At 36.0% G+C, this 27,003-nt stretch overlaps 1 protein-coding gene across 2 annotated transcripts; it reads right to left on the bottom strand.

Annotated features, from left to right (window-relative positions):
• Window positions 1–4,648: 4,648 nt before the first annotated feature.
• Window positions 4,649–9,041, bottom strand: LOC107931875 (serine/threonine-protein kinase BSK1). Of its 2 annotated transcripts, XM_016863842.2 has the most exons (10): window positions 8,482–9,041; window positions 8,252–8,387; window positions 7,881–8,014; window positions 7,661–7,766; window positions 6,943–7,028; window positions 6,445–6,633; window positions 5,983–6,147; window positions 5,779–5,892; window positions 5,152–5,419; window positions 4,649–5,028 (listed from the first exon to the last, which is right to left on the bottom strand). In XM_016863842.2, the coding sequence occupies exons 1-9, from the start codon at window positions 8,803–8,805 to the stop codon at window positions 5,165–5,167; spliced, it is 1,509 nt and encodes a 502-aa protein (XP_016719331.1). In that variant the 5' UTR covers window positions 8,806–9,041; the 3' UTR covers window positions 4,649–5,028; window positions 5,152–5,164. The 2 variants fall into 2 exon arrangements, with proteins under 2 accessions (XP_016719331.1, XP_016719327.1); XM_016863838.2 differs by having other exon boundaries at window positions 4,649–5,419.
• Window positions 9,042–27,003: the final 17,962 nt, after the last annotated feature.

Here is a 27,003-nt window from a genome sequence, read left to right as displayed (position 1 = left end):
CTCTCAACGAACAAGTTCTCCACCTCTTCCATAAAACCCCTTAAGGGTTTCAACAATGAACACTAACCAAGTCTAAGCAATGCTCAAAATTGGCTATAGGAAGTGACTTAGTCATCATATCTGTAGGATTTTCATGAGTACTAATTTTCCTCACAATAATATCACCACGAGCAATAATATCACAAACAAAATGATACCGAACATTAATGTGTTTTGTTCTCTCATGAAACATTTGATCTTTTCTAAGGAAGATTTCATTCTGACTGTTACAAAATACTGTACTGATTTGAAGGTCTTCATTGAGTTCACTAAAGACTCCTTTCAACCAAATAGCTTCTTTACAAGCCTCAGTAATCGCCATGTACTAAGCTTCAGTGGTAGACAAAGCGACTGTAGTTTGCAAAGTGGCTTTCCAACTGATTGCACAACCTCTGATTATAAAGACATAACCTGTGAGAGATCTTCTTCTATCAAGGTCTCCAACAAAATCAGCATTAACATACCCAATGACTCCATCTCTAGTTTTTCCAAACTGTAAGGAAACGTCAGTAGTACCTCGTAAGTATCTTAAAATCCACTGAACTGCTTTCCAATGTTCTTTACTGGGATTCGCTATGTATCTGCTAACTGCACTGACTGCATATGATAAATCTAGACGTGAACAAACCATAGCATACATAAAAGATCCCACTGCACTAGAGTATGGAACATGTGACATGTACTCAATCTCATCATCTGATTATAGAGACAAAGCCGATGAAGGTCTAAAATGGGCTACTAAAGGAGTACTAATAGGCTTAGCGCTCTGCATATTGAACCCGCAAAGAACTTTCTCAAAGTATCCCTTCTGAATTAGTTACAATTTACTTACTTTTCTATCTCTGAGAATCTCCATACCAAGTATCTTCTTTGCTAGTCCCAAATATTTCATCTCAAATTCTTCACTTAGTTGGGCTTTGACCTTTCTTATCTCTCCTTTTATCTTTCGCTGCTATCAACATGTCATCAACATAAAGAAGTAGATACACAAAAGAACCATCACTGTTTTTCTTAAAGTAAACACAAATGTCAAAACTACTTCTTTTGAAATCATGAGAAGTCATAAAGGAATCAAACCTCTTGTACCACTGTCTTGGTGACTGTTTCAAACTGTAAAGGGACTTTTTCAATAAGCAAACATACTCTCTTTTTCTGAGACTGTAAAACCCTCTGGTTGTTGCATGTAAATATCCTCTTCAAGTTCTCTATGCAAAAAAATAGTTTTTACATCTAACTGCTCAAGCTCCAAATCATGCATGGCCACAATACCAAGCAAAGCTCGAATCGAGCTATGCTTCATAACTGGGGAGGATACATCTGTGAAGTCCACTCCTGGAATTTGACTGTAACACTTTACAACAAGCATTTCTTTATATCTGGGCTCTTCAATCCTTTCTTTCTTTTTAAATACCCATTTACAACGAACAACCTTTTTGCCTTTAGAAAGTTTCACAAGATCTCATGTTCTGTTTTTTTGGAGTGATTTCATATCCTCTTGCATAGCAAACATCCACTTTTCTGAGTCTTTATAGCTAACCGCCTCAGAATAATTAGATGGCTATTGGTTTGCATCTATATCTTCAGCCACATTTAAAGTATAAGTAACTAGATCATCCTCGGCATACTTCTTTGGAGGTTTAATTTCTCTTCTAATTCTGTTTTTGGCGATAGAGTATTGTGGTGAAGAAGCAACTCCATTCTCAAATTTTGTACTGGCTTGAGGAGTCGACTCTGTATTAATCTGATGCTTCACCTACTTTTGATTTTCTTTATTTAAAGAGTCTTTAAGAGATAAGTTAGGTAGCATAGCAGTTTCATCAAAAACAACATCTCTGCTAATCACAACTTTTCTATTTTCAGGACACCATAACTTATACCCTTTTACACTATCTTTATAACCAAGAAAAACACATTTAATGGATCTCGGTTCTAATTTTCCATTATCAACATGAGCATACGCAGGACACCCAAAGATCTTTAAATCAGAATTATTAGCAAGATTACCAGACCATGCCTCTTGTGGAGTCTTTTTCTCAATGGCAACGGATGGAGATCGGTTGATAAAAAAACATGCAGTAGAGGCTGCTTCTGCCCAAAACAACTTTGTTAAGTTGGCATTTGACAACATACATCGGACCTTCTCCATGATCGTTCTGTTCATTCCTTCTGCAATGCCATTTTGCTGTGGAGTATGGCGAACTGTCAAGTGTCTCACGATCCCTTCTGACTTGCACAGTCTATTAAACTCATCAGAACAGAACTCTAAGCCATTGTCTGTACGGAGGTATTTTATTTGTTTTCCCGTCTATTTTTCAATTATAATTTTCCAAAACTTAAATGCGAAAAACACATCATTTTTCTGCTTCAAAAAGAATGCCCAAACTTTTCTGAAAAAATCATCAATAAAAGTTAGCATATAATTAGCTTCACCTCTCAAAGGCACTCTGAATGGGCCCCATATATCAGAATGAATATACTCTAACATTCCCTTCATGTTATGGATTCCTCTAGTGAATCGAACTCTGTTTTGCTTCCCAAAAACGCAGTGCTCACAAAACTTCAGTTTGCAAATTACTTGCCCATCAAGAAGTCCTCTTTTGCTCAATTCTACCATGTCATTCTTAATCATATGCCCTAGGTACATATGCCAAAGTTTAGTAATATCATCATCTAACAAGAAAGAGGAAGCGACAGCTGCATCACCAGTAACAATAGAACCCTGCAAAAAATATAACTTGGCAGTCTTTCTCTGCCCTTTCATCACAACAAGGGAACCTTTGGAAATCTTTAAAACCCTACTTTCAGTTGTGTATCTGTACCCTTTTGAATCAAGAGTACTCAACGAAATTAAATTTCTCTTCAATTCTGGAACATGTCGTACTTCACTAAATGTTCTGACAACTCCATCAAACATCTTAACTTTAATTGTTCCAACACCTGTAATTTTACAAGAAGTATTATTTCTCATCAAAACAACACATTCATACACTGTTTCGTAAGTTGTAAAGTGGAAGGTACAACCTGAATCAAGTATCCACTCCTCACTCACTTTAGAATTGTTGACAGAAGCGATTTGAAGTTCACCATCGTTGTAGTCTTCTACAACATCAGCTTCACCAGAATTTTCTGGTTGTTTTCCTTTTTGATTCGCAACCTCCCTTTTAATCTTGTTCTGTAGCTTATAGCACTTAGATTTAATGTGACATTTCTTCTTGTAAAAGTTACAAGTTTTATCTCTGTTTGAAGACTTCGATCTACCCTTAGATTTACCGCGAGGATTCCGTTCCTGTGTCCTTCCATGATCATCATTAGCATTCCGATCTTGTCTCCCACGAACAATGAGACCCTCTCCCTGAAAGTCGAGTTTAACCATAAGATACTTCATCTTATCATACGAGGTCAAAGAATCATAGACCTCATCAACTGTGAAAGATTCGCGGCTATATAAAATCGTGTCTCTAAAGGTCGAATAAGACGGGGGCAACGAATAAAGTAGAATCAACCCCAGATCTTCCTTATCATACTGAACCTTCATGGCCTTCAAGTTTGAGAGAATTTCTTTAAACACTGTTAAGTGTTCGTGTACAGATACACCTTCCTCCAAACAATGAGCATAAAGACGCTGCTTCATATGCAACTTGCTTGTTAGAGTTTTCGACATACATATTTGTTTTAGCCTCGTCCATAATGCAGCGACGATCTTCTCATTCATCACATCCTACAATATTTCGTTGGACAAATGTAGATGTAATTGTGTTAACACCTTTCGATCCTTACGCTTAACGCCTTTCAATCCTTACGCTTCTTCTCTTCATCTGTTAATGTCGAAAGCATCTTATCTATCCCTAGCAAGGCATCCTTCAGATCCATCTGCGCAAGAACTGCTTGCATCTTAATCTACCACAACACAAATATGGTGTTGCGATCCAACAGCGGAATTTCATACTTCAAAGACGCCATTATCGTGACCGAGATGAACAACCCAGAAGCTCGGATACCAATTTGTGAAAATAAAATAAAATAAAATAAAGAACACACAGATTTTACGTGAAAATCCTTTCGGAAAAAAAATCATGGGCAGAGGAGGAGAAAATTCACTATGTCGAATTCGAATAAGATTGAAACACCTTATTCTAATTAATATAAAATAGATGGAGTTTAATAAGGTTTAAAAAATTTTATTTTAAAATAAAATAAAAGAAGTGTAATTTTATATAGATTTTACTTTTATTATTCGAGTCACTTAATTCTAACAGCATTGTTGGGCTAAGGAATTCTGTTAGTGAGGCAATTGAAGCAAACTATCAACCAAATCATAAAGATCTCTAAGGTCATTTAGTTTTTGGTTGATTGAAAGAGATGATGAAGAGGCTATTTCATTGGATTTTAGCCCACAAAGATGCTCGTCTATTTGAGTAAAAGTGGATGGGATCTACAAGGCAAACTGTTTGAACGAGCATGAAAATTGGGTTTTTGGTTTAAAGCTGTTTTTCTTTTTAGACCAAAAAGACAAAAGGCTTCAATCTACAATTTGATAAGTCAATGCACCTACCACCTCAAGCTCTAATCATATTAATGGGAAAAAATGCTTCTTACGGTAGACAAAACATAAACACAAATGGAATGGCATTTAAGCTTTGCCTCCTATCTTGCTCCATGAGGAGTCGGAATAATAGTGGCGAAAATTATGTCAACAATTGCAGATATCAAAGGTGGAAGAGTTATCTGATATGTTGCCATTCACTTGGTGGATCCAATACAAGCAAAAGACAAAGATTTCCCCCTTTTTTTTTTGACATGAAAATTGGTTCCTTCAAATGAAGGAGACAATCAGACAAGAGTACACAATAGCAAGACTTGTTTGTACCTACAGAGCAGTTATTAAGCATGATTCCCATCATACATGCAGACTGCATGCTTAATAGCAAAACTGTTTTGGACTGCCTTTCACTGCTTCTATAAGAGATACTGAGAAGTGCTTCAGGAACCCTGTCATTGACCAACAAAGATTTGTGTTACACGTAGCTGAATGGTGGAGCCTCCAAGTTCACATTTTTACATGGACTTTGGGCAGCCTCAGAAAGAATGGGTACAGGGTTTTAAGATCAATACTAGATCTGTGGTCTCATGATCCCTTTGCGCCTCGTTGCTTCTTTTCTTCAAGTCCAGCAGCTTCATTCAGCATGTCTGCGGCATCCTTTTGCATGTCTAGTTTGGCAAGGGCAACTGACTGCATGTAGAAGGCTGTTGGCCAATCAGGATTCACAATCTGTGCTTGCATTGCATCTGCAAGGGCAGCATCTGGTTGGTCACAAAATAGATAGCACAGACTGCGCCGAGCAAAAACCGTGGAGGATACCATCGTTCCAACATCTATGAACTGCATAGAAAGAGATAACAACCTTAAGGTTTCCATACAAGATCAAGATGGTTTAATACTGCTCATGGTTTAACATAAGCATAATTATAGCATGAATTCGAATGCTCAAGAGGGTCAACTTAAAGCATAAACCCACAATTACATAAAGTTCATTTTGGTCAGAATAGCTGCTTGCTTCTATGATAACTGATCTTTGATGAATACAATTTTAATTTAGGAGAAGGTTAAAATACAAACCCCATTGAACAAGCAGAAAATTCCATTAATACATTTTCAATTGTCACGGTATTTAAGTGTCAAAACAATAACTTAGCAAGAGAACATCTTCTCAATCAAAGAAAGAAATTTAAATTTTTAACCTGGGAATAGCAGTCAATAGCAGTTTTGAAATCTTTATCACGGAATGCATAGTCCCCTCGCTTCCTAGCCTCAAGCATATCTCTCATCTGCTGGGTCCACTCTTGGAAAGATAACTGAGCCAATCCACATATAAATAAACTTCTTAGAAAAAGACTAAAGGGAAAGGAATGGTCATGGAGGATTCATTCTAACGAGTCATTCACCTCATTTGACCCTTCATCATCCTTGTAGTGATTCATTACCAATATTTGATGAATCGCTGTGAGGTCATGTCGTGAACAGGCCTCACCCATTGGTGAAAGTGCACGCTGTGGTGTTGGTGGAGATTCCTCATACTTTGAGATTCCGAGCATGACATAAGATGGAACCTGCAAGACCAAGAGACAAATAATCAGGATCTAAAGGGAAGTACATAAAGAAGCATTGATACAGACGACCTTTAAGTATCTCAGATGACTCGCATACAATACTCATAATTTTCTTTTCATCATATCTAGGCCATTGAACAAACTTTATTACTGCAGAAACCATCTATGTGAAAAGTTTTCAACTCTAAACTAAAGGGACCAAATGTGACCTCCAGGCCCTAAGTATTTGGATCACCCCTAATTAAAAATTTTAAGTATTTACAAAATTGAATAGGTAAAAGCAGGAAAGCTCCTTACATCAGGTTTGATTTGCAATGGAGCAAGTGTAGCGACAAGGTCCCTCGTACTGGGCCGCTCCCAGGGTTCATATTGCAAACATTGAGAGGCAAGGCCAACAACCACAGTTGCCTCCTCTGTAGAAAATTTCCCCTCTAAATGTGAATCCATGAGTAGAATGACGTTTTTACCTCGAATCATATCGAGTGCCTGCAAACACGCATGACCATCAATAATAAAACTGAAGTTTGTATTGTAGTAGAACAGGTAAAAACATGAGACAAGCAGCTCTTAAAATGGAAAATTAAAGTACTTAAATTAATCAGAAAAATGGGAATTGCACTATAGCCGTTAAATCATTAACTTGCAATTTCAATAGCAAGAGCTCATTGACAATAATTGCAAGAGCCCATAAGGTAAATGATTTTGAGTTGCGGAATTTTGAAAAAGAAAGAAAACCTACAGATCACTATATATGAATCCTTTCTACCATAATATAAGCCATTTATATATACTTACATGACTAGGAGGGATGTGCTTCCCACTTATCAAATCAAGAAGAACAGTGCCAAAGCTGTAAATAACGCTTTCAGGGGTGACTCTCCCTACAAATTACCAAATTGTGGCAATAACAAGAAGCATCAGTTCAAGAAAATTCAATGAAAATAATTGTGCAGTTTGGAAAGAGAAAACAGCTCTCATACATCATGTAACATTAGAAAATGGGTCAGACTATACAATGGCAGATAAACAACTAATCAAAGATAATTTACATGTGAAGATCAGAACAACTCATCCATGTAAGCACCAGATATATAGCAATAAACAATTAAGGACAGAATCCGTTTTCATAAAAAGCCTGGCCTCAAGTTCCATATATAGCTCTATGAAAAGTACCAACCAAGTTTCTGCTGGTGAAAGTGACTAAGAAACAAAAATCTCTAGGAGTTCCAACAGTAACTGCTGAAACAACAGAAGTTCGCGAAAGTTGGTAACATCTTTCATATAGTTTACTCAACTTCATTGAAGAACAGTAGGATGAAACAAAAAAGGATGAGAAATCTTTTACTGGGAAAGCATGCAAGCACTTGCAGCAAACTGATGGATTGGATTGAAACCAGTTATGTGGAGTAACGTGAGTAAGGACCAAAGTAAATCCAGACATGAATAGCAGGTAAGTCCTTTATATTTGGACGCTAAGTCAAACAACAAATAAAAAAATTAGCAAAGGAATTACCATTTCTAAGATACTCTGGAGGTGTGTAGGCAAGATTAGTACTATAACTTTTTCCATCCCTGCTATTTTTCATCAGGCCAAAACATGAAAGACGTGGATCACCATCCTACAAAATCCATTAGAAAGAAATCAATTACTGGCCCACTGATAGTTAATCATAGAGAAAGTAGAGGAAAAAGGCCTATACATAATAAGCATTCTCAAATTCAAGAGACAATACCTCATCAAAAATAACCCGGTAAGCATTTAGATCATGATATAATGGATGACCCTCACTACTACAATAATCTAAAGCCTCAGCAATGCAGAAAGCTACTCTTAATCGCATTGCCCACTCGATGGTTTGATTTTCCCCTGTATAATGTGAACAAAGATCCAAACTTAGCCTGAGATAATCAGAAGGTCCAGATATATATTCAACTTACAAGCATGTAACTAGTAAAGGAAAAAGATCAAAGAATGTTACCCTTTATATCAAACTTACTAAGAAAAATCTACCTCTAGCATAGCTTATAAGTTCTATATGGATTACAGGAACTCATTAAATTACCAAGAAACTAAAACAAAAATTTATGGAGAATGAGAACTGACAGTGAAACAAATGCTTAGCAAGAGTATCATTTATCATGTACTCAGCAACAAGCAGCCTTTCATCTCCATCACAGCAATATCCTATCAAATTTGCCAGCCTCTTGTGTCTCAACTTCCCTACTCCCCAAGCTTCCTCCTAACCAAATCCATAAAAACCCACTTCAAATATCTAACCAAAAAAAAAATACTGAGAAAAAAACATTAAATCAAAAACAATGAAGAAATAATACCGCAAACTGTTTGGGGTCAGGCCAAGCCATCTTAGTAAACTTCTTAACAGCAATCCATTTCCTGTTCTTCAAACGACCTTTATAAACAAGGTTAGGAGCCTTTTCCCCACTTTCAGAAACGATGTTATCTGAACTGAAATTATTGGTGGCCGCTTTCAGGTCAGCCAAGGAGAACTCTGAGAAAGAAGGGACTCCATTAGTAACAGCCGGGTCGGCTACGGCACCCGGACTTGATTGGCTAAGGTTCTGTGGCTCCTGTTGTTGTTGGGTCTGGTCTTTTTCTGGGTGAGTCTCTGTTTGAAAAGATGATTGACAACAACCCATAATTCAGCTTTCTGGAATCTCTCTTTTACTTCTCACAGGAAAAAAAATGAACAACAAAAAAGGAAAAGAACAAAAATGGGTTTAGAACTTAAGAGTAGAATCTATTTGGGCTTTTGTCTTTGTTATTACTCGTTTTAATGGCTGCTCGTGTGCTTGTGGTGTGAGGGCTGCTGCACTGCTAACTTTCCTTATTACAAGATTTACATTGTTTTAATTTCTTGCAGTAATAAAGGAGTTCATCATTTCCAACTTTAAGACAGTGATATTTATAGTTTGCAGTCCCTTTCTTTTTTTTTTTTTAATGTAGCCCCTGGGAAATTACTCAGTTGCTACTCAGGTTAAATAATAATTCACTCATAAAACGTTGTTAATTTCAAGATATATTATATTAATTTCAGTTCACACTGTTTTTTTTTTATTGTTTTTTCTTCAGATTGTGTTTCTCACTGTAAATTGTTAAATTCGACGTAATTTTCATACGAAAAAACCCAAAGACTGGAAGAGTTCATTGAACCAACAACTCCTACAAGAAACATATATATATATATATGGTTGAGTTGAGATTTATTTGGTTTAGGGGTCAACAAATTAATCTCTTATTTACAGCCAAACTTGCACATTGATGTTCCATTAGTTTAATTCATGTCATAATTTCTTTTTATATAATTCCTTACCTCATATACCTCCAAAATTTTAAACTGAAATTCAACTTTTGCAATATAATACGAGCTAAACTCGTATTCGGTCGAAAAAAAACTCAAATTTTTTTATACATAATGTATTATTTTGAACAAATTAATAAATATAGTAAGATTTTCATTGTTTTTAGATACTTAAAATTAGATTTTATGAGAATATAACAACAGATTTAAGCATTGAAATAATGGAGAAAGCATATATTCTCTGGTCTCCACCAATAGCTAACCCATCAAATGAAGATGATGATGTGGCAGTGTCTAGATGTGAGGTCATGGCAATTTTTTAAAGCAAGAACATTAAATAAACAGCTTTCTTTCTTTCATTTTCCAGCTGGGAAAAGAAGACTAATTAACAAAATAATATAGTATGAAAGAACAATCTATTCGCTGTTGGGTAAGTAACCACTTCAGACCAAAGTTTGTCCGTTTTTAAAGCCTACCACCTTGGGTTTATTTAAACAATAACCAGCAACTTCCTAACAAAATTGCGAAAGGATTTTGTTAATGACTATTATAATTCTGTATTAACAAATTTTGTGAATAAAATTTTCATATATTTAGTTATTCCCATGATTTATTTTTTTCAAAGATAAAGGAATATTTTTTACTTATTTTGAAGAGGTTTTATTTTTTCTAGAGATTTCACTCATATTTCTAGTTTTAAGTTTAAAATTGTACTAACTATCCTTCACCTTATAAAAAACTATTGTAATATATATGTAATAAATAAGTTTTTTATGATATTATTACACTAGTAACCAAAGTAGGTATAAAAATTTTTGTTAAAAAGTCTTCAAAAATGAGCTTAGATGTTATTTAATTAGTCTATTTTATCGTATAACATCAGTAGCTTTGGAGTCTAAGGTTAAAATTGTAATATATTTTATTAATAATATATAATTTATAGTAAAAGTATTGTGTTAAATATCGTTATTAATGATTTTACGAATATTGTTACATATACTCTATCAAAAGTCACCTTCATCATATCACATGCACAAATAACATGCCTCGTCAAGGGAACTATTTCGCCTTGCATGTCCTTTGCCTAGGACTAAGGCTCATACGACTCAACCATACCAACAAGGTGGTTATTACTTTCATCCTTATACCTTGTAACCCCATCATATTGCCAACCTAATAAGGAATCACTAAATGATAGGCCTACCTATCATGAGAGGACACGTGACATTGAGAGGTCAATCATATATATATATACACATATTTCCTAGCTCTTTGCCTATATCTCTTTCATCCTTCCTCTCCTTCCAACTCTTCATTATAGTACCTTAACCACTACCTTCTCTCCTCACGATCTTCACCCTGTAGGGAGAATTGTTTGTCCCTCACCAACAATTGATAATTGTTACACATGTTTCGCCAAAACACCACCCTCACTAATAACATGTCTCATTAGGGGAACTACTCCACTATGCACGTCTCTGCTTAAGATCAATGACATATTTCTCAACCACCCGAACAACTCAACCTTACCTATTGTAACACTCTTTACTCAAGTTTTTACCAATAACCCAAGCAACAAATGCCACACTTGAGCTTTAAGTCACTACAATTCTAGCTTCACTTTGCACACTTCATTTCAACTTATATAAGCTTATTTGAGGTATTACAAATCATTTCTAAGCATCCCTTACGATTTGGTCGTGATTAGAAGTCAAAACGAATGAAGGAAATATAAGAAACTCAAGTGACTTGCAAAAAAGTACGAGAAGGGTCCTTGTCGTGACAACCGAAAGGCATTGTCTTGCCAAGGGTATTCAATGACCTCTTTGTTGCAACAACAACAACAAAAAGAAAACTTTGACGTGACAATAGCCTCACTGTTGAAAGAAAATAAAGAGAGCCATCGTTGTTGCGACAACAATATTGACGTTGTCATGACAATGCTGTCAAAATTGTCAAATTCAATATTGTTAGACTATCAAGACCTACAAAAATAGAATAAAAAACCTATTTAAAAATATAAATTAGTTTATAACAGCAAGTAGGATTATATCCACAGAGAATAATGATAATTCTATTTCATTAATAAAAATAAAAATAAAGGGGTTTAAAATTAAAAGAAAGTAAAAAGGGGTCGTAAAATAAAATAAAATAAAATTAATAAGGAAAAACTATAGTCAAAAGTAATATCTCCGTCGATCATTGACGAAAAATAACTTCAATGCCTTTAACAAATTAGTTCTTGTTGTTGACTTGGTGTTGGGAAACCGATCTCTCATTACCTGTTCGGTAACCAAGAGGCAGCTTGTTTGAAATTAATTTCCTAACCGATAAATAACCCTATAACTCAGTGCCCAAGATTTAACTTACCAACAGCATTAAGAACTATAATGACCTAATTCTAACCAACAAACTCACATCAGTAGGGTTTATTTAAGTTAGATCACACATCCACACTACATAATCATAAACTACAACATAAGTGGGTTATGCAATTTGTCACTAGTATTAGAATAAATTAAATAATTACGAATTTAATTATTATAATTGATAAGACAACCATTCTAAGCTATCAAGTATTGGTTACATATTTAATAAACTTGAGCAGTTGTAATTATAATAGAAGATGTATGAATACCAAAAAAAAAAGACTTAAGCGCTTAAATCTCACAAAATTTGAATCAAACTTCGATAAAACCATTGACTAGAAAATCAAGTTTAAAAACCCATAAAATAAAGAAAACAAAATAAAACTAAGAACAAGTCTAAATCTCCCCATAATAATGTCTATTTATAGGGGGGAAATAATATAATGGAGAAAGTATAAAAGTTCCCTTAATTACATAAGGCATAATTTTTCTAGATATTTTGACAATTTTTGTGTCAAACTTCTAGGCTATTTTGTGCATCTTCTTGAAATTTTTGGCCTTCTGCCATGAAATAAATTTAGTTAGATCTTTTAATTCCCTTCGAATCGGTACATTATAGGCTCAAAACAGACATTTGTAGCTCAAGTTATGACCAAAATATAGATATTACACTGTGTTGAAAGTCCAAACCACAAAAACTTGTCAAAACAAACTTTAAAGCTCTTTTTTCTCCAATTATTTCCTAAAACAATAATAAATAAAATATAAGTATAAATAATATAATTAGAAAAAAAATAGTATAATTCAAAGGGAGAAATATCACAAATAGTTAGAGAAATATGCACTTATCAAATATCAAACATTTTCAAACGTATACCAATCAATTCCCAACATTTACAAACATATTAAAACCTCAAAATTCCATCCAAATATCACTAGTTTCAAGGATAACTCATAGCCACCAAGCATCTCAAGTTCAAAATAGTAACAAAAGAGCATAACATAGCTTTGGAACCACTATTAACATGCAAAATCCATTCAAATGGTTCCAATCATATGTACATGTCACTCTAAATACCAAAATAATAGATTCATACTCTCCAAGTTTTTCCTTTGTAATGAGATGTAATTGAGGATGGCCACACCAAAAAAAATCTACAAGAAACTTCAACCTACGCGTTAGAAAACAAATGCATTAAGCTAATGAAAGCTTAGTAAGTACTCGAAGAATTCAAACTTACCTTTGAATCATTTTTTTAAACATAAGGATTCAATAATTAACATGTAAAAATATAAATCAAATAAAGTATGAGTATAACACCATTAGTTAATAAATGTTACTTACAAGTTCACTTAACAATTCACATGCCAATATTACCTACTACCGTCTTCACTAATAATAATAAATCACATTTATTTACATGGAAATAATTCAACTCGTGATTGCCCTAAGACCAATGGGGTTCTGAGGATGTTACACCTATAACACCACTCACTAATCTCGATGTACGGTACGAATGGGAAATGTCACTAAAGCATATACATAAAAAATTCTTAGAAGTATTTGAGACTTTCACTTTAAAACTATTGAATAAAATTATACAAATGAGGTAGAATCAATTTGGAGGTCTTATAATCACATTGAAATAATTTAGAAACAATTCATAGGTGATTTGAGGTTTTTGGGACCAAAAATAAGCTTTAAATGACTCAAAACAATCAAAATTGTGCAGTAGCTCTGTCGAAACCATTTTTTAAAGGGATGTTTGAAAAATGGGGATCGACTTTTGAAAAACGAAAACGGGAGTCGCCACCAACCTTTTTAGGTGTTATTGGATCACCTTAGAAAACGTTTTGGTCTACGTAAATTAAGAAAAACAGGTTCGGGAGTCGGTTCCATACGAGGAAGGATTAGCACCCTCGCAACGCCCAAAATTGGTACCAAATTGAATAGTTTTCTGTCTTAATGTCAAAATTTTGAAAAGATTTAAAAATAGGATCCCTTTTTTAAAACCGGAATTATTTAAGTTGAAAAATCGAGATTCCTTAGCTCCGAAAGAATACAAACATCACATCCAGCATGATAGGACACGATATTCTTAAACTCTCGTAACTGAAATCATCTCGTGATTTACAAAATCTATTTAGAAGGATACTTTAGGCATTTAGACAAATGGGAAATCGCAACCCAGCATGTTAGGGCACTATTTCTCGAATTCCTAAATACGAAAAATGTTGCCTCATTTTAGAAAAACTTTTGGATAAAATATGACAATTAAATGAAATATATATATTTTTTAAAATAATGATTTGAGTAAAATTTAAAAAATAATTTACTAAGAGTAATACTAAAAAAATTATTAAAAAATGAAAGAGTTTGATATGATACTAAAATTATTAAAAAATTAAAATATATAAAAAAATCAGGGAAACATGGATTAAATCAAAATAAAAAGGGTTGAAAAACGAAGATGAACAAAGAATAAAATAAGAACAAACCGTATAAAATAAGAACGTAAGAGGGAGAGAAATTTGAGTGAAAGCTCTCAAAAATTTTTATTGTTTCCCCAAACTCCAGTGTGTTTACAATGAAGGGAGATGCCTCTATTTATAGTTGAACCTCCTCAAATCCAACGGTACAGATCAATTACATCAACAGTTAAGATTAAAAGGTATCTACAAATTAAATCTCTAAGATTACAAAATCATATATTCTAAGATTGCATATCATATCTAAGATTGCAATCATATCTAAGATTGTATCATATCTAAGATTGCATATCATTAAAGATTATATTTCCATATGAGTCAAGCTTGTAGATGGACCTTAAATCTTTTCAAGTAATGGGCTATTCCGATCGGGCCAAATTATATTTGTAATTCTGGACTGAACTTGGACTTCGTCTTTTTTTTTTGGGGTTTATTATTTTTGTTTTTGGACTTATTTCTAGGCCCGGGCAAAATTGAGTGTCTACAACTGCCCCTCTTTGCTCATTGCTGTGTAACAGGAATAGAGCAAAGACTATAAAAGGACCAATTTTGCCCGGGCTCGCCGAGTCTTGAGTTCTTGATCCTTGATCTTCTTTAAATGTCCTCTTGACGGCTTCAATCTGCTTCACTGCAACTCAAGAAGGCGATATCTGCTATCTTTGATCTGCTCTCCGTCTAATACAGAGACGCCAAATCTGTTATCTTCGATCTGCTCCCTGTCTAATATAGAGATGCCAAATCTGCTTCTTCAATTTGCTCCCCGTCTAATACAGAGATGCCAAATCTGTCATCTTGGATCTGCTTCGATGTAAACACATGAAGGTCAGATCTGCTATGTCTTCGATCTGCTCCCCGTTTAATACAGAGATGCCAAATCATCTTGGATCTGCTTCAATGAAGGTCCAATCTGTTATGGCTTTGATCTGCTCCCTGTCTAATACAGAGATGCCAAATCATCTTGGATCTGCTTCAATGAAGGTCAGATCTACTGTGTCTTCGATCTGCTCCCCGTCTAATACAGAGATGCCAAATCATCTTGGATCTGCTTCAATGAAGGTCAGATCTGCTATGTCTTCGATCTGCTCTCCGTCGAATATGGAGATGCCAAATCATCTTGGATCTGCTTCAATGAAGGTGCAATTTGATGTGTCTTCGATCTGCTCCCCGTCTAATACAGAGATGCCAAATCATCTTGGATCTGCTTCAATGAAGGTCAGATCTGCTATGTCTTCGATCTGCTCTCCGTCAAATATGGAGATGCCAAATCATCTTGGATCTACTTCAATAAAGGTCCAATCTGCCGTGTCTTCGATCTGCTCCCTGTCTAATACAGAGATGCTAAATCATCTTGGATCTGCTTCAATGAAGGTCAGATCTGCTATGTCTTTGATGTGCTCTCCGTCGAATATGGAGAAGCCATATCATCTTAGATCTGCTTCAGCGTAAACACGTGAAAGCCAAATCTGCTATGTCTTCGATCTGCTCCTTGTAAACGCAAGGATGCCAAATCATCTTGGATATACTTCTGTAATAGCCCAAATTTGACTGGGCTCAAACAAAACAATAGAAAATAAATAAATAAATATTTATTTAACAGTCCATTAAAAAGGGTCCGTGTACAAAACCAAAAAATAAAACACTTAACCCTACAACCCATTACACCTAAGCCCAAATTTAAATACTCAGACCCATTTACACTGGATGATCTAATATCCTTGACCCAAGGATACATGGGGCCCAAGAGGCCCAAAACAGTAAATGGATCTGGAAACCTTAGGGCTCCATGAGAAGTTAGGCACCGCAAAGGGGGATTCTAGATGCTTCGAGGTTCCAAAGGTCACGACTTTTCAGGTCCAGTGGCTCAATCGTCACCTTCATCAGTGCACCGTGACCCCTCAACTTCGCCACCATGCATCGCGCCACCATCAGCGCGCGAATCACGCCAGAATCGTCATGCGCTACAATCCAGCACTAGCCCCATCAGCGTGTAGTCATGGGTGCTTGAACGAAATCCTCGCGATTCGCCTGCAAGAAAAGGAAAGAAATCAAGGCAAAGAGATTAGAACAGGGTTTGGAAAGAAATCTTTCGATTTCTTTCCAAAATAGGCAGTAGATTAAGGCTATAAAGCCTTTTCTCAAATATGTAAAAAGGACACAGAAAAAAGAAAGAACACAAAGATATTGTACACCAACCATTTTTACAATAATATATCAGAAATATTTCGCGAGAAACGAATGTGATCTATTATTCTTACTCTACTTTATTTTCTTTTCTTTTACTTTATTATAAACAACCTACACATAATATATTAAAAACAGAGAAGGGAGAAGTACCTTCTAAACTCACCTAGAAAAGCCAAGCTTTTCAGATCCTAACCACCGTGTGTGGCGGGGTTGGCGACAGTGCATGAGACCGAACATGTAAGTCCGATGAACGGAGCAGACTGGCCTTAGGTCGGAGCTCAAAGGGCAAAAAAAAAATCTCAGAGGATTTCTTTCGTTTTTTTTTCTAAATCAGGTGTAAAAAAATGATTTTAAAACTCTAAATTTGGTATATATAGCCCAAATGAAACGACGTCGTTTTAGTTTAATTCAATAAGCATAAAACGACGTCGTTCCAAGGCCCAGGATCCGCGTGTTGACCCGATTATTTGGGAGGATCCGCTCGTTTTTAGAAAATGGGTTAATTACCCAATTAGTCCCTCCACCTTTTTCATGTTTACAATTTTGTTTTGTTTTATTTATGATCTAACCCTGATATTTTGTTTCAGTTTTAATTTATTCCTTGCAGTAATTATTTTAAGTCCTGGATTGAAACGACGCTGTTTAAGGACAAGGGAAAATTTCTCGATGAGTCCCTAGGGTTTTAATGGCCGTTTCAATTAGGTTTGATCACAATTATTTTCTTATTAAATTAGCTATTGACTTTTATTCATGATTCAATTTAGTCCTTTTTATCCCTTTTAATCTACTTATGACCTATTTATTTTAAAACTTTATACATATACTGTTATATTTTAATATGAATATACGTATTATATATCTTATAATTATTTACTTATATTTTGTTATATTATTACTTCATATCTTTCTATTATCATATTAATTAACATATATCATTATTTATTATTTATTATAGTATATTTATATTGCGTAATGATTATATATCTTTGTATTATATATTATAATTATATTATTATATATTATTTGTATTATTATTATTTACTATATATTATTTTTCACAAATTAGTATTATTTTACATTATTATTTATATAATATTATTATATTGTATTATTTATATATATTATATTTTTTTACATATATACTATCATATTATATATTATAATTATTTTAAATTATTATGTCATTTTTCATACCATTATATATATTTTTATCTATATATTATTATTAAAAGTTTTAACTTATATTATATACTTATTTTTATTTATATGTTAATAATTATTTTACTTATATTCTATTATTACACATTTTGAAGATATTATAATATAGTAATTTGTGTAATACGTATATTTCATCATTAATTACTTATTTCATATTATTCTAAACTTATATTTATATATATTATACAATTATTTTATTATACATATAAATTCTTTCACATATTTGATATTTTATACATTATTTTTTTAAATCATTATATTTTTGTTTTATATAATTATTATTCTTTTATAAATTTTTTTATATTATATATTGTATATTAAATACTATTTTAAATTTATTATTAACTATCATACTTTTATTTGTATTATAAGTATATTTTTGTTAACAATTACTCACTTTATTTTATATTATGTATATACTAATTCTTTTATGTATTTTTATATTGTATATATCATTTATGTATTAAATGTCATTTTCTAATTATTATTTGATGTTATATTTTACGAGCATGTACATTGATACTTTTTTTTATATATATTAAATTGTATATCATGCATCATTTCTTAATTATTACTTTGTATATTTGTATGTTTTTGCTTATTTTCAATATATGCTATGTGTATCTCTGTATATATGATGTTACCTGTATGTACATAGTATATGATATTTGTATGATTGCCATTGTATCGTTTAAAAGCATGTTTTATTCACTTATTATTGCAATATTCTATTCCATAATGATAATATGTTCCATCATGCATCGATTTTTTAAAAAAAAGAGACTTCAAAGTTTTCAAAAATAAAAAGGCAATGCTTGGCGTTTGGAAGCTTCGAGAAACCTAGTGCCCTAACTTATTGGGTTGCAACGTTTCTCGTTGAGTTCGAATAGTCAAGCACCCTTCTAAGTTTTTAAAGGTTTTCAATATACAAGTAACTGTCTTGGAATTGCAAGGTGTTGTGTCCTAATTTATTGGATATGGCATTTTGTTATTTTCGAGATAGGGATTTCCCAAAATGCTAACTTAGCATCAATATTTTGATAAAGTGAACCCCAATTTTCAAAATCAAAATATTTAAAAGAGGATTGCATCTTAAAATTTTTAAATTTCTGACCTTAAAGACATTTGATAATTAATTAGGTACCAATTTTTGGGCGTTACGAGGGTGCTAATCCTTCCTCATACGTAACCGACTCCCGAACCCGTTTTTCTATTTCGTAGACCAAAACTAATAATTTTAAAACAAAATGTTTTAAAGGTGATCCAATCACACCTAAAAAGATTGGTGGCGACTCCCGTTTTTGTTTTTCTTAGAGTCGATTCTCATTTTCCCAAAACTCGATTTAAAAATGGTTTCGACAGCTTGGCGACTCTGCTGGGGACTAATAAGAGAGTCAAGCCTTATAATTGATTACCTTTTGTCTTAATGTCGGAAATTTGAAAAATTTAAAATTCAATCCTCTTTGCATTACATGTGTTTGCATTATTGCATATGTTATATATTCTGATACGCATTGCATTTGCATGACCGTTGTGGTCACATCCTTAAGTGGGAGTGAGAAACTACGCATTTGTGAGGTTTTTGCCTCCGTGCAGGATAGTGGATCACTTTCGGGATACATCCGTACTTATGGTTTCGTGAGATTTTCATCTCCGTGTAGCCATAAGGAAATGTATTCCCCTGAACTGAACTCGATTCAAATGAGCCTATAATGGGTGAGAATTGAGGAATCTGCTGGTTCGGGTACCTCAAACTTTAGAACCAACCTCATATAGAAAAACCGTAAGAGCCCAACTTAGTTAGAGTAAAACTTTAGATATTACCCTTATAAATTATTGTTAAGATTTATTGATATCATGTGATACTAACTATTTCTTTTCTTTTGTTTTGTACATGTCATTTTGTATTTAAAAGGTATCGATTCACGGTCAGTTTTTAAATTAGGAAGTTTTATTATGGAGAACGGACTTCTTGATAGAGTAGAGGGCAACGCCAACGTCCATAGTTGGTCTGAGCAAACTCAACTAGAAAAGGGAGATAGTATAGCTATGGGATAAGTGTCAGAGATATCAGATTACACTCGTATTAGTGTCACGCAGAATAATCTCCAAGAGCTTAAGGAAATTTGGGATCAGTGGGGTAAAAAGACCAAGCAGTTATTCTACGATAATTACGGAGACTTAGCTTTCTAGCTCGATGTTCAGGTAGGCGAGCACTTATTCCGAGCCCTTACTCAGTTTTGGAGCCTGGCGTACAGTTGTTTCACTTTTGGGGAAATAGACTTGGTACCTATTGTGGAGGAGTACACTGCCTTACTTCGTTGTCCCAAGTTTCAGAATGATAGGATCTATTCTCGAGCTGCTTGTGCCCCTACCTTTTGGAAGAAATTGATGACTATTACGGGGATGAACGAGCAGTGGATCACGGCTAGAATTAAAGAGAAGGGTGAGTGCAAGTGCATTTCGTGGGACGCTTTGAAAGATCTGATTCTGACACACCCTGATGAGACGAAGAAGGTAGATGTTTTTGCTTTAAGTTTGTATGGACTGATGGTTTTTCTTAGGGCTTTAGGATATGTAGACGAGGAAACCACGGATCTTTTTCATCGACTCAGTAAAAGGGTCACTTCTGTCCCTGTGATTTTGGCGGTGACATTCAGGTCCTTAGGCGCATGTAAGAGGGCTGGTGCAGGCAGGTTTGTTGGTTGTGCTCAGTTACTTTTAGCTTGGTTCTACAGTCATTTTCGATTAATAGATAGGGTGGTTTGTCGGGTCTTCTTCGAGGATTATTCACCGTTAAAGGACATAGTAGCTTCAACTAGGAGAGTTGATGTTCCAGAAGAGAATTGGTTAGCGCTACTTCAGAACCTTCAGTCGAAAGATGTTGAGTGGAGGGCTCCGTGGATGATTCTTGGTGAGATTCTTTACCGATGCGGCGGTTTTGATTGGGTCCCTCTGTTGGGAATTTGGGGTGCCATTGGTTATGCCCCTTTGCTCGTGCTGAGGCAACATGGATTGAGACAGTTCGTACCAGCGACTCAGGGGTTAGCTCAAAGTGAGTTTGTATATAAAGAAGCCGATTACAAGAGGAAGGTTAGCGAGGTTTCTAGTGCTTGGAATAAGACTTGTCGGTTGAAAGGAGTAGCTATTAGCCCTGCTACGACACCGGAATACGTTGAATGGAGAAGCAGAAGGGTTAATGATAACATCCCAAAGCCAAGCGTGGAAGGAGCTAGACCGATAGAGGAATATTTGCAAGTAATGCCCTCAGAGTTAGAAATTATGAAGCAAGAGTTCGAGAGAAAGAACTTGGAGTTCGAGAATAGGGTAGCAAAGCTCGAAGAAGAAAATATGTACTTGAGCTTGGACATCGACGTTCAAAAGATGGAGGTCGAGAAAAAGAGGAAAGAAAAGAGGAAGATTGAGGAAGATCGAGACGATCTAAAGGAGTATTACAAAAAGGCACAAGTATCCTTGAGGAGAGCGAGAGTAGGAGGATCTTCAGATCAGTTGCAGAAAGAGGTCCAAGAGGAAAAGGCTAGAGTCGAGTATTGGGAGAGGAAATTCCAAGAAATGCAGTCACAGAATTTGGCGTTAGAGGAAGAGAATAAAGGGTTGAAGACCAAGGTAACTGAGCTTGGAAGACCCCTTCGTTGGCATCAAAACCATGACTCTACGGTTGAGTTAAAGGAGCTAAAAAGTAAGGTTGAGGATTTGGAAATGGCATTGCATGATAGTGAACTTCGAGTTGAGCAGCTCGAGGCGTAAGAAGATTATCTGAAGGGAGAGCTTCATCAGTCTAGAAGACAGGTCAGAGAAAGGGATCACATCATTGGTGAAGCCGTAGCCTAAATTCGAGAGGTTGCTGAATATGTGCAAGACTTGGCAATACGAGCTAATGTATTGAGTCTGATGTATTCATCGTTGTCGGATGTAGGCCGAGAGTTAGCCCTTTTATTAGATAGAGTTAAAACTTTGGGCATTAAAACGAAAGTGTATTTGTAATCCTCTTATATGTAAAGATATTATTTTTCTAAATAAAGTTTTCTAAATGAAGTTGTACCAGAATCGATATCCTTTTGCATTCATGCATTTGCATCTCATAGCATTTCATCGCATCGTTTGCATTCAAAGTTATAGAAAGACCCTAATTAGTTAAAGTTTACTTCCAAAGGTAGAAAAGAAAATCTGGAAATCACACATCCCTACGGCACTCGCACTAAAACTAAAAGTATGGATCAAAGGTTCGACCAATTACAAAAGGATATGCAAGACCAATTGCAAGAGTAGTTGGCCAAAATGTAGAATGAAATGAGGGAACAAATGCTAGAGGCTCAGAGGAATATGATGGCTGAAATGGCTCAACTGCTGAGGGCCACTGATAAAGGAAAAGCTCTCATGGCAATCACTGAAGAGGAGAATGAAGGTCCTCCTCCGGGCTTTACTCCGCCTCATGTATCACTACAAACTGAGGCACCTCTTAGAAGGCCATTTGTCACTGTAAGGTCTCAACACGGACCGGTTGATGCTGGGATCCCCGAGAATTTCCCATCTGGGTTGGGAAATAATTTAGGTGATAGCTTGATCAACCCTATCACTCCTAATCTAGATCTGATGGAGAAGGAAAGAATGGAAACCGAATCCACAAAACAATTGGAAGATCGTTGCAAGTGGTTGGAGGAGAAGTTTAGGATTTTGGAAGGTGCTGGCAATCATCATGGGATTGATGCCAAAGACTTAAGTTTGGTCCCAGATTTGGTGCTTCATCATAAATTTAAGATGCCAGAGTTTGAAAAGTACAACGGGACTACTTGCCCAGAGGCACACATAACAATGTTTTGTAGGAAAATGACTGGGCATGTGAACAATGATCAATCATTGATCCATTATTTTCAAGACAGCTTAGTAGGAGCAGCGGCTAAATGGTACAATCAGTTGAGCTGCGCAAGAATCAGTTCATGGAGAGATCTGGCGTAGGCCTTCATGCAACAGTACAACCATGTGACTGATATGACGCTAGACATGATCACACTTCAAAACATGGAGAAAAAGCCTAATGAAAGTTTTAAGCAATATGCACAACAATGGAGGGAGGTGGCAATGCAAGTACAACCACCACTGTTAGAAAAGGAGACCACCATGTTATTTATCAACACTCTGAAGGCGCCATTCATCACTCATATGATTGGAAGCACCACAAAAATTTTCGCGGATATAGTTATGGCAGGAGAGATGATTGAGAACGCTGTAAGTGGCGATAAAATTGAGGGGGAAATGGCTAAAAGATCGGCCTAAGGAGAAAGGACAACGAGGTGAATAATATGAATAGCCTCAACTCGAAGACCATCACAGTTGGTCAACCCAAAGTAGCTGCGGTCGAGCAACAAAGTACTCGAAGTCAAGAATCGGGTACAAGACAGAATTCGGAGAGGATGCAATTCACGCCTATCCCTATGACGTATCGTGAGCTTTATCAAAGCTTATACGATACACATGCCATTGCTCCATTTCACTTGAAACCGCTACAACCACCGTACCCCAAATGGTATGATGCAAATGCTAAATGCAAATATCACACGAGAATACCGGGGCATTCGATTGAAAACTGCACCAGATTAAAGAAGGTCGTGGAGAGGCTTATCAAAATGGGGCTTGTGAGGTTCGATAGTACCCCTAATGTTGAAAATCCGTTACCAGATCATGGCAATCAATGAGTGAATGCCATTGATGAAACCAGGGAAGGAAAAATCAAGGAAGATATTGCTGAGGTGAAGACACCCATGAAAGTAATATGGGAGGAGATGGTGAAGAGAGGTATGTTGACCCTTGGGAAAGGTAGAAGAGGAATAGAGAATTATTGTGAATTCCATGGAGAGATGGGTCATATGATCCAAAATTGTGAGAAGTTCAAGGCCATGGTGCAAGGCCTTATGTTTAACAAAGAGCTACAAATTTTTTAGGGTAGTTCTTGCAAAAGACAAATGTGCGTGCTGAAAAATGAACAACAAGGAACTAGCCGACCAATAATTATTATTTCCTTGCTGGGGAATAATGAAGTGGGGGCGTGAACTGGGCCCAAGGTCGTCATCCATAAACCCACTCCTTTTCCTTACAAGGATGACAATAGGGTGACATGGAGCTATGACTGCAGTGTAACAGTACCTGAGGGGGAGAGCATAGCCAATGCGTCTAGGAGCGAGCAAAATGAAGGTTCCCATACGCGAAGTGGGAAGCGTTATGATGGGGGGCATCAGAGTGGAGCCCACGAAAACAAAAGATGTTGATATTGAGAAGAAGAAAGAGGTTGAAGTGCCTATCAAAGAGCCGGTAAAGGAAGAGAAGGCTAAGGAGTTTCTAAAATTCCTTAAGCATAGCAAGTACAGTGTGGTTGATCAGTTGCATAGGCAGCCGGCGCGTATATCAGTATTAGCCTTACTTTTGAGTTTTGAGGTGCATCGGGATGCATTGTTGAATGTACTTAACGAAACATATGTCACCCACGACATATTCGTTAACAAGTTGGACCGATTGGTAAATAATATCAGTGCTGACAATTTCATCTACTTCAATGACGATGAAATTCCACCTGGGGACATAGGGTCAACCAAAGCCTTGCACATAACTACTCGGTGCAAAGGATACACGCTGCCAAGTGTACTCGTTGATAACGGGTCTGCTTTAAATGTCCTTCCACTATCCACATTGAACAGATTACCCATTAACAGTTCGTATATGAAAACATGTCACAACGTGGTAAGAGCCTTTGATGGAACTGAAAGGAAAGTGATAGGACGAATCGACATCCCTTTAGAAATTGGGCCAAATACATATGAATTTGATTTCTTGGTGATGGATATCAAGCCCTCCTATAATTGTTTATTGGGGAGACCATGGATACACTCGGCAGGAGCAATGCCTTCCTCATTGCACCAAAAATTGAAGTTAGTGACAGATAGACGGTTAATAACCATCAATGCTGAGGAAGACATTATAGCAACAGTCACTAGCAAGGCCCCTTATGTTGAGGTGAATGAAGAAGCTATTGAGTGTTCTTTTCGCTCTTTAGAAATCATCAATGCAACCTTCATTTTGGAAGGAAGTGAGGTGCCGGTACCTAAAATGTCTAAAGCCACAAGGATGGCCCTGCAAATGATGATGGGGAAAAGGGCATTGCCAGGAAAAGGACTAGGAAGACAGTTGCAAGGAGGGATTCAAATCCGAAACTGATTGAGAAGAAAGATCGCTTTGGTTTGGGCTTCAAGCCAGACCATAAGCACAAGAGGCAAGAGATTGAGAAGCGCCAAGCGAGAAGAAAGGCGCGTTTGAACGAAGGAGAAGTGGAGTGGGAACCGATGACATTCCCACCTATATCCAAATAATTTAAGTCAGGAGGATTACTGGTAGAAGAGAGTCATCAAATTAATGCTATACACGATGAAGGATTGGAGCAAGGAAGCCTCGAGGGCATTCGCTATTACGAACCGGGGAGCTCTCTAAACAATTGGACTGCGGAAGACCTTCCTGTAGTCTTTAGGAATTTTTCAGAGTAATTCTCGAAACATGTCTGTTACTCTAGGGCCTAGGAGTAGTGAGATTACGTTTGTAAAAATAGGCTTCTGTTCGTCTATTATTATTTAAATAAAACATAACTTTTATCAATTTAAACGAGTATTGTTTCATTTTTATCAACCAATATTCCTTTAAATTTTGGCAATTCTTATTCTTTTATTCATAGCACATAAACAATCATTCTTAAATTCATTCATTCTTTGTATATTCTTTCATACCCCCACAAGTCCCTAGATATCAATGATATGAGCACCGATATTGCAACTCCTGATTTCTCTTGCGAGCAAGACATGTGTTAGAGGAACCTCAGGATTTTGAAGATGTTCAAGATTATGACGTATCTCTTGATCTGTTAAGAATGGTAAAGCAGGAGGAGAAACAAATCATGCCATATGAGAAAGAGGCAGTAGAGAATATAGCCCTAGAGGAAGGGAAGGAGTTAAAAATTGGAACATTGATTTCCGAGGACACAAGGCATGGTCTGGTTGAGTTGCTTAGAGAGTTCAAGGATATCTTCGCCTGGTCATATCAGGATATGCCCGGATTGAGTACCGAAATTTTAGTACATCGTCTTCCGATAAGACAGGATTGTAAACCAGTCCAACAGAAATTGCGAAGAATGAGGCCGGATATTGTTCTGAAAATAAAGGACGAAGTCAAGAAGCAGTTCGATGTAGGATTCTTGCAAGAAGTGAAATAATCTGAATGGGTAGCTAACATTGTACCAGTCCCTAAGAAAGATGGGAAGGTACGAATGTGTGTTGATTACAGAGATTTAAATAAAGCTAGCCCCAAAGATAATTTCCCTCTGCTACACATAGACACTTTGGTGGACAACACAGTAGGATATTCGTTGTTTTCCTTCATGGATGGTTTCTCAGGATACAATTAGATAAAGATGCATCCAGAGGACATGGATAAAACCACCTTCATAACCTTATGGGGCACTTTTTGCTACAAAGTAATGCCGTTTGGACTGAATAACGCAGGGGCAACGTACCAACGGGCCATGGTAAACTTATTCCACGAAATGATGCATAAGGATATTGAGGTATACATTGATGATATGATTGCCAAGTCGCATACAGAAAAAGAGCACATTGAGGTCTTGAAAAGATTGTTCTTGAGGTTGAGAAAATTTCAGTTGAAGCTCAATCCAGCAAAAGTGTACATTTGGAGCCAGATCGGGAAAGTTATTAGGCTTCGTAGTCAGTGAAAAGGGAATTGAAGTTGACTCAGACAAGTTCAGAGCCATACGAGAGTTACCTTCACCACTTACTCAAAAGGAAGTTCAAGGATTCCTAGAAAGGTTGAATTACATCGCTCGGTTCATTTCACAACTGACCGAGAAATGCGATCCTATCTTTCGCCTCATCAGAAAGCACAATCAAGGTACTTGGGATGAGGAGTGCCAGAATGCCTTTGAAAAGGACAAGCAGTATTTGTTGAATGCTCCGGTATTATCTCCACCAAGCCCAGATAAACCGTTGATACTGTACTTGTCAGTGTTCAGTAATTTTATGGGGTGTGTGCTTGGCCAGTATGACGAGTCGGGAAAAAAGGAGAAGGCAATTTATTATCTCAGTAAGAAATTCACTGACTATGAGATGAGATACCCACCAATTGAAAAGTTGTGTTGTGCGCTGATTTGGACAAATCGGAGATTAAGACAGTACATGCTATACCATACCACTTGGCTCATCTGA

Source organism: Gossypium hirsutum, chromosome A12 (assembly GCF_007990345.1).
Source record: "Gossypium hirsutum isolate 1008001.06 chromosome A12, Gossypium_hirsutum_v2.1, whole genome shotgun sequence".
In the NCBI taxonomy this organism is placed as follows: Eukaryota; Viridiplantae; Streptophyta; class Magnoliopsida; order Malvales; family Malvaceae; genus Gossypium; species Gossypium hirsutum.
This window is presented reverse-complemented; position numbering and strand designations above follow the sequence as displayed.

Excerpts from the sequence above, each read along its gene's own strand:
- LOC107931875 (XM_016863838.2), bottom strand. The coding sequence starts at position 8,805 with ATGGGTTGTTGTCAATCATCTTTTCAAACAGAGACTCACCCAGAAAAA. Across the intron at positions 8,015-8,251 it reads TGCTAAGCATTTGTTTCACT|GGGAAAATCAAACCATCGAG; the intron begins GTCAGTTCTCAT and ends CACATTATACAG. Across the intron at positions 6,148-6,444 it reads CATTGCAAATCAAACCTGAT|GTTCCATCTTATGTCATGCT; the intron begins GTAAGGAGCTTT and ends TTGGTCTTGCAG.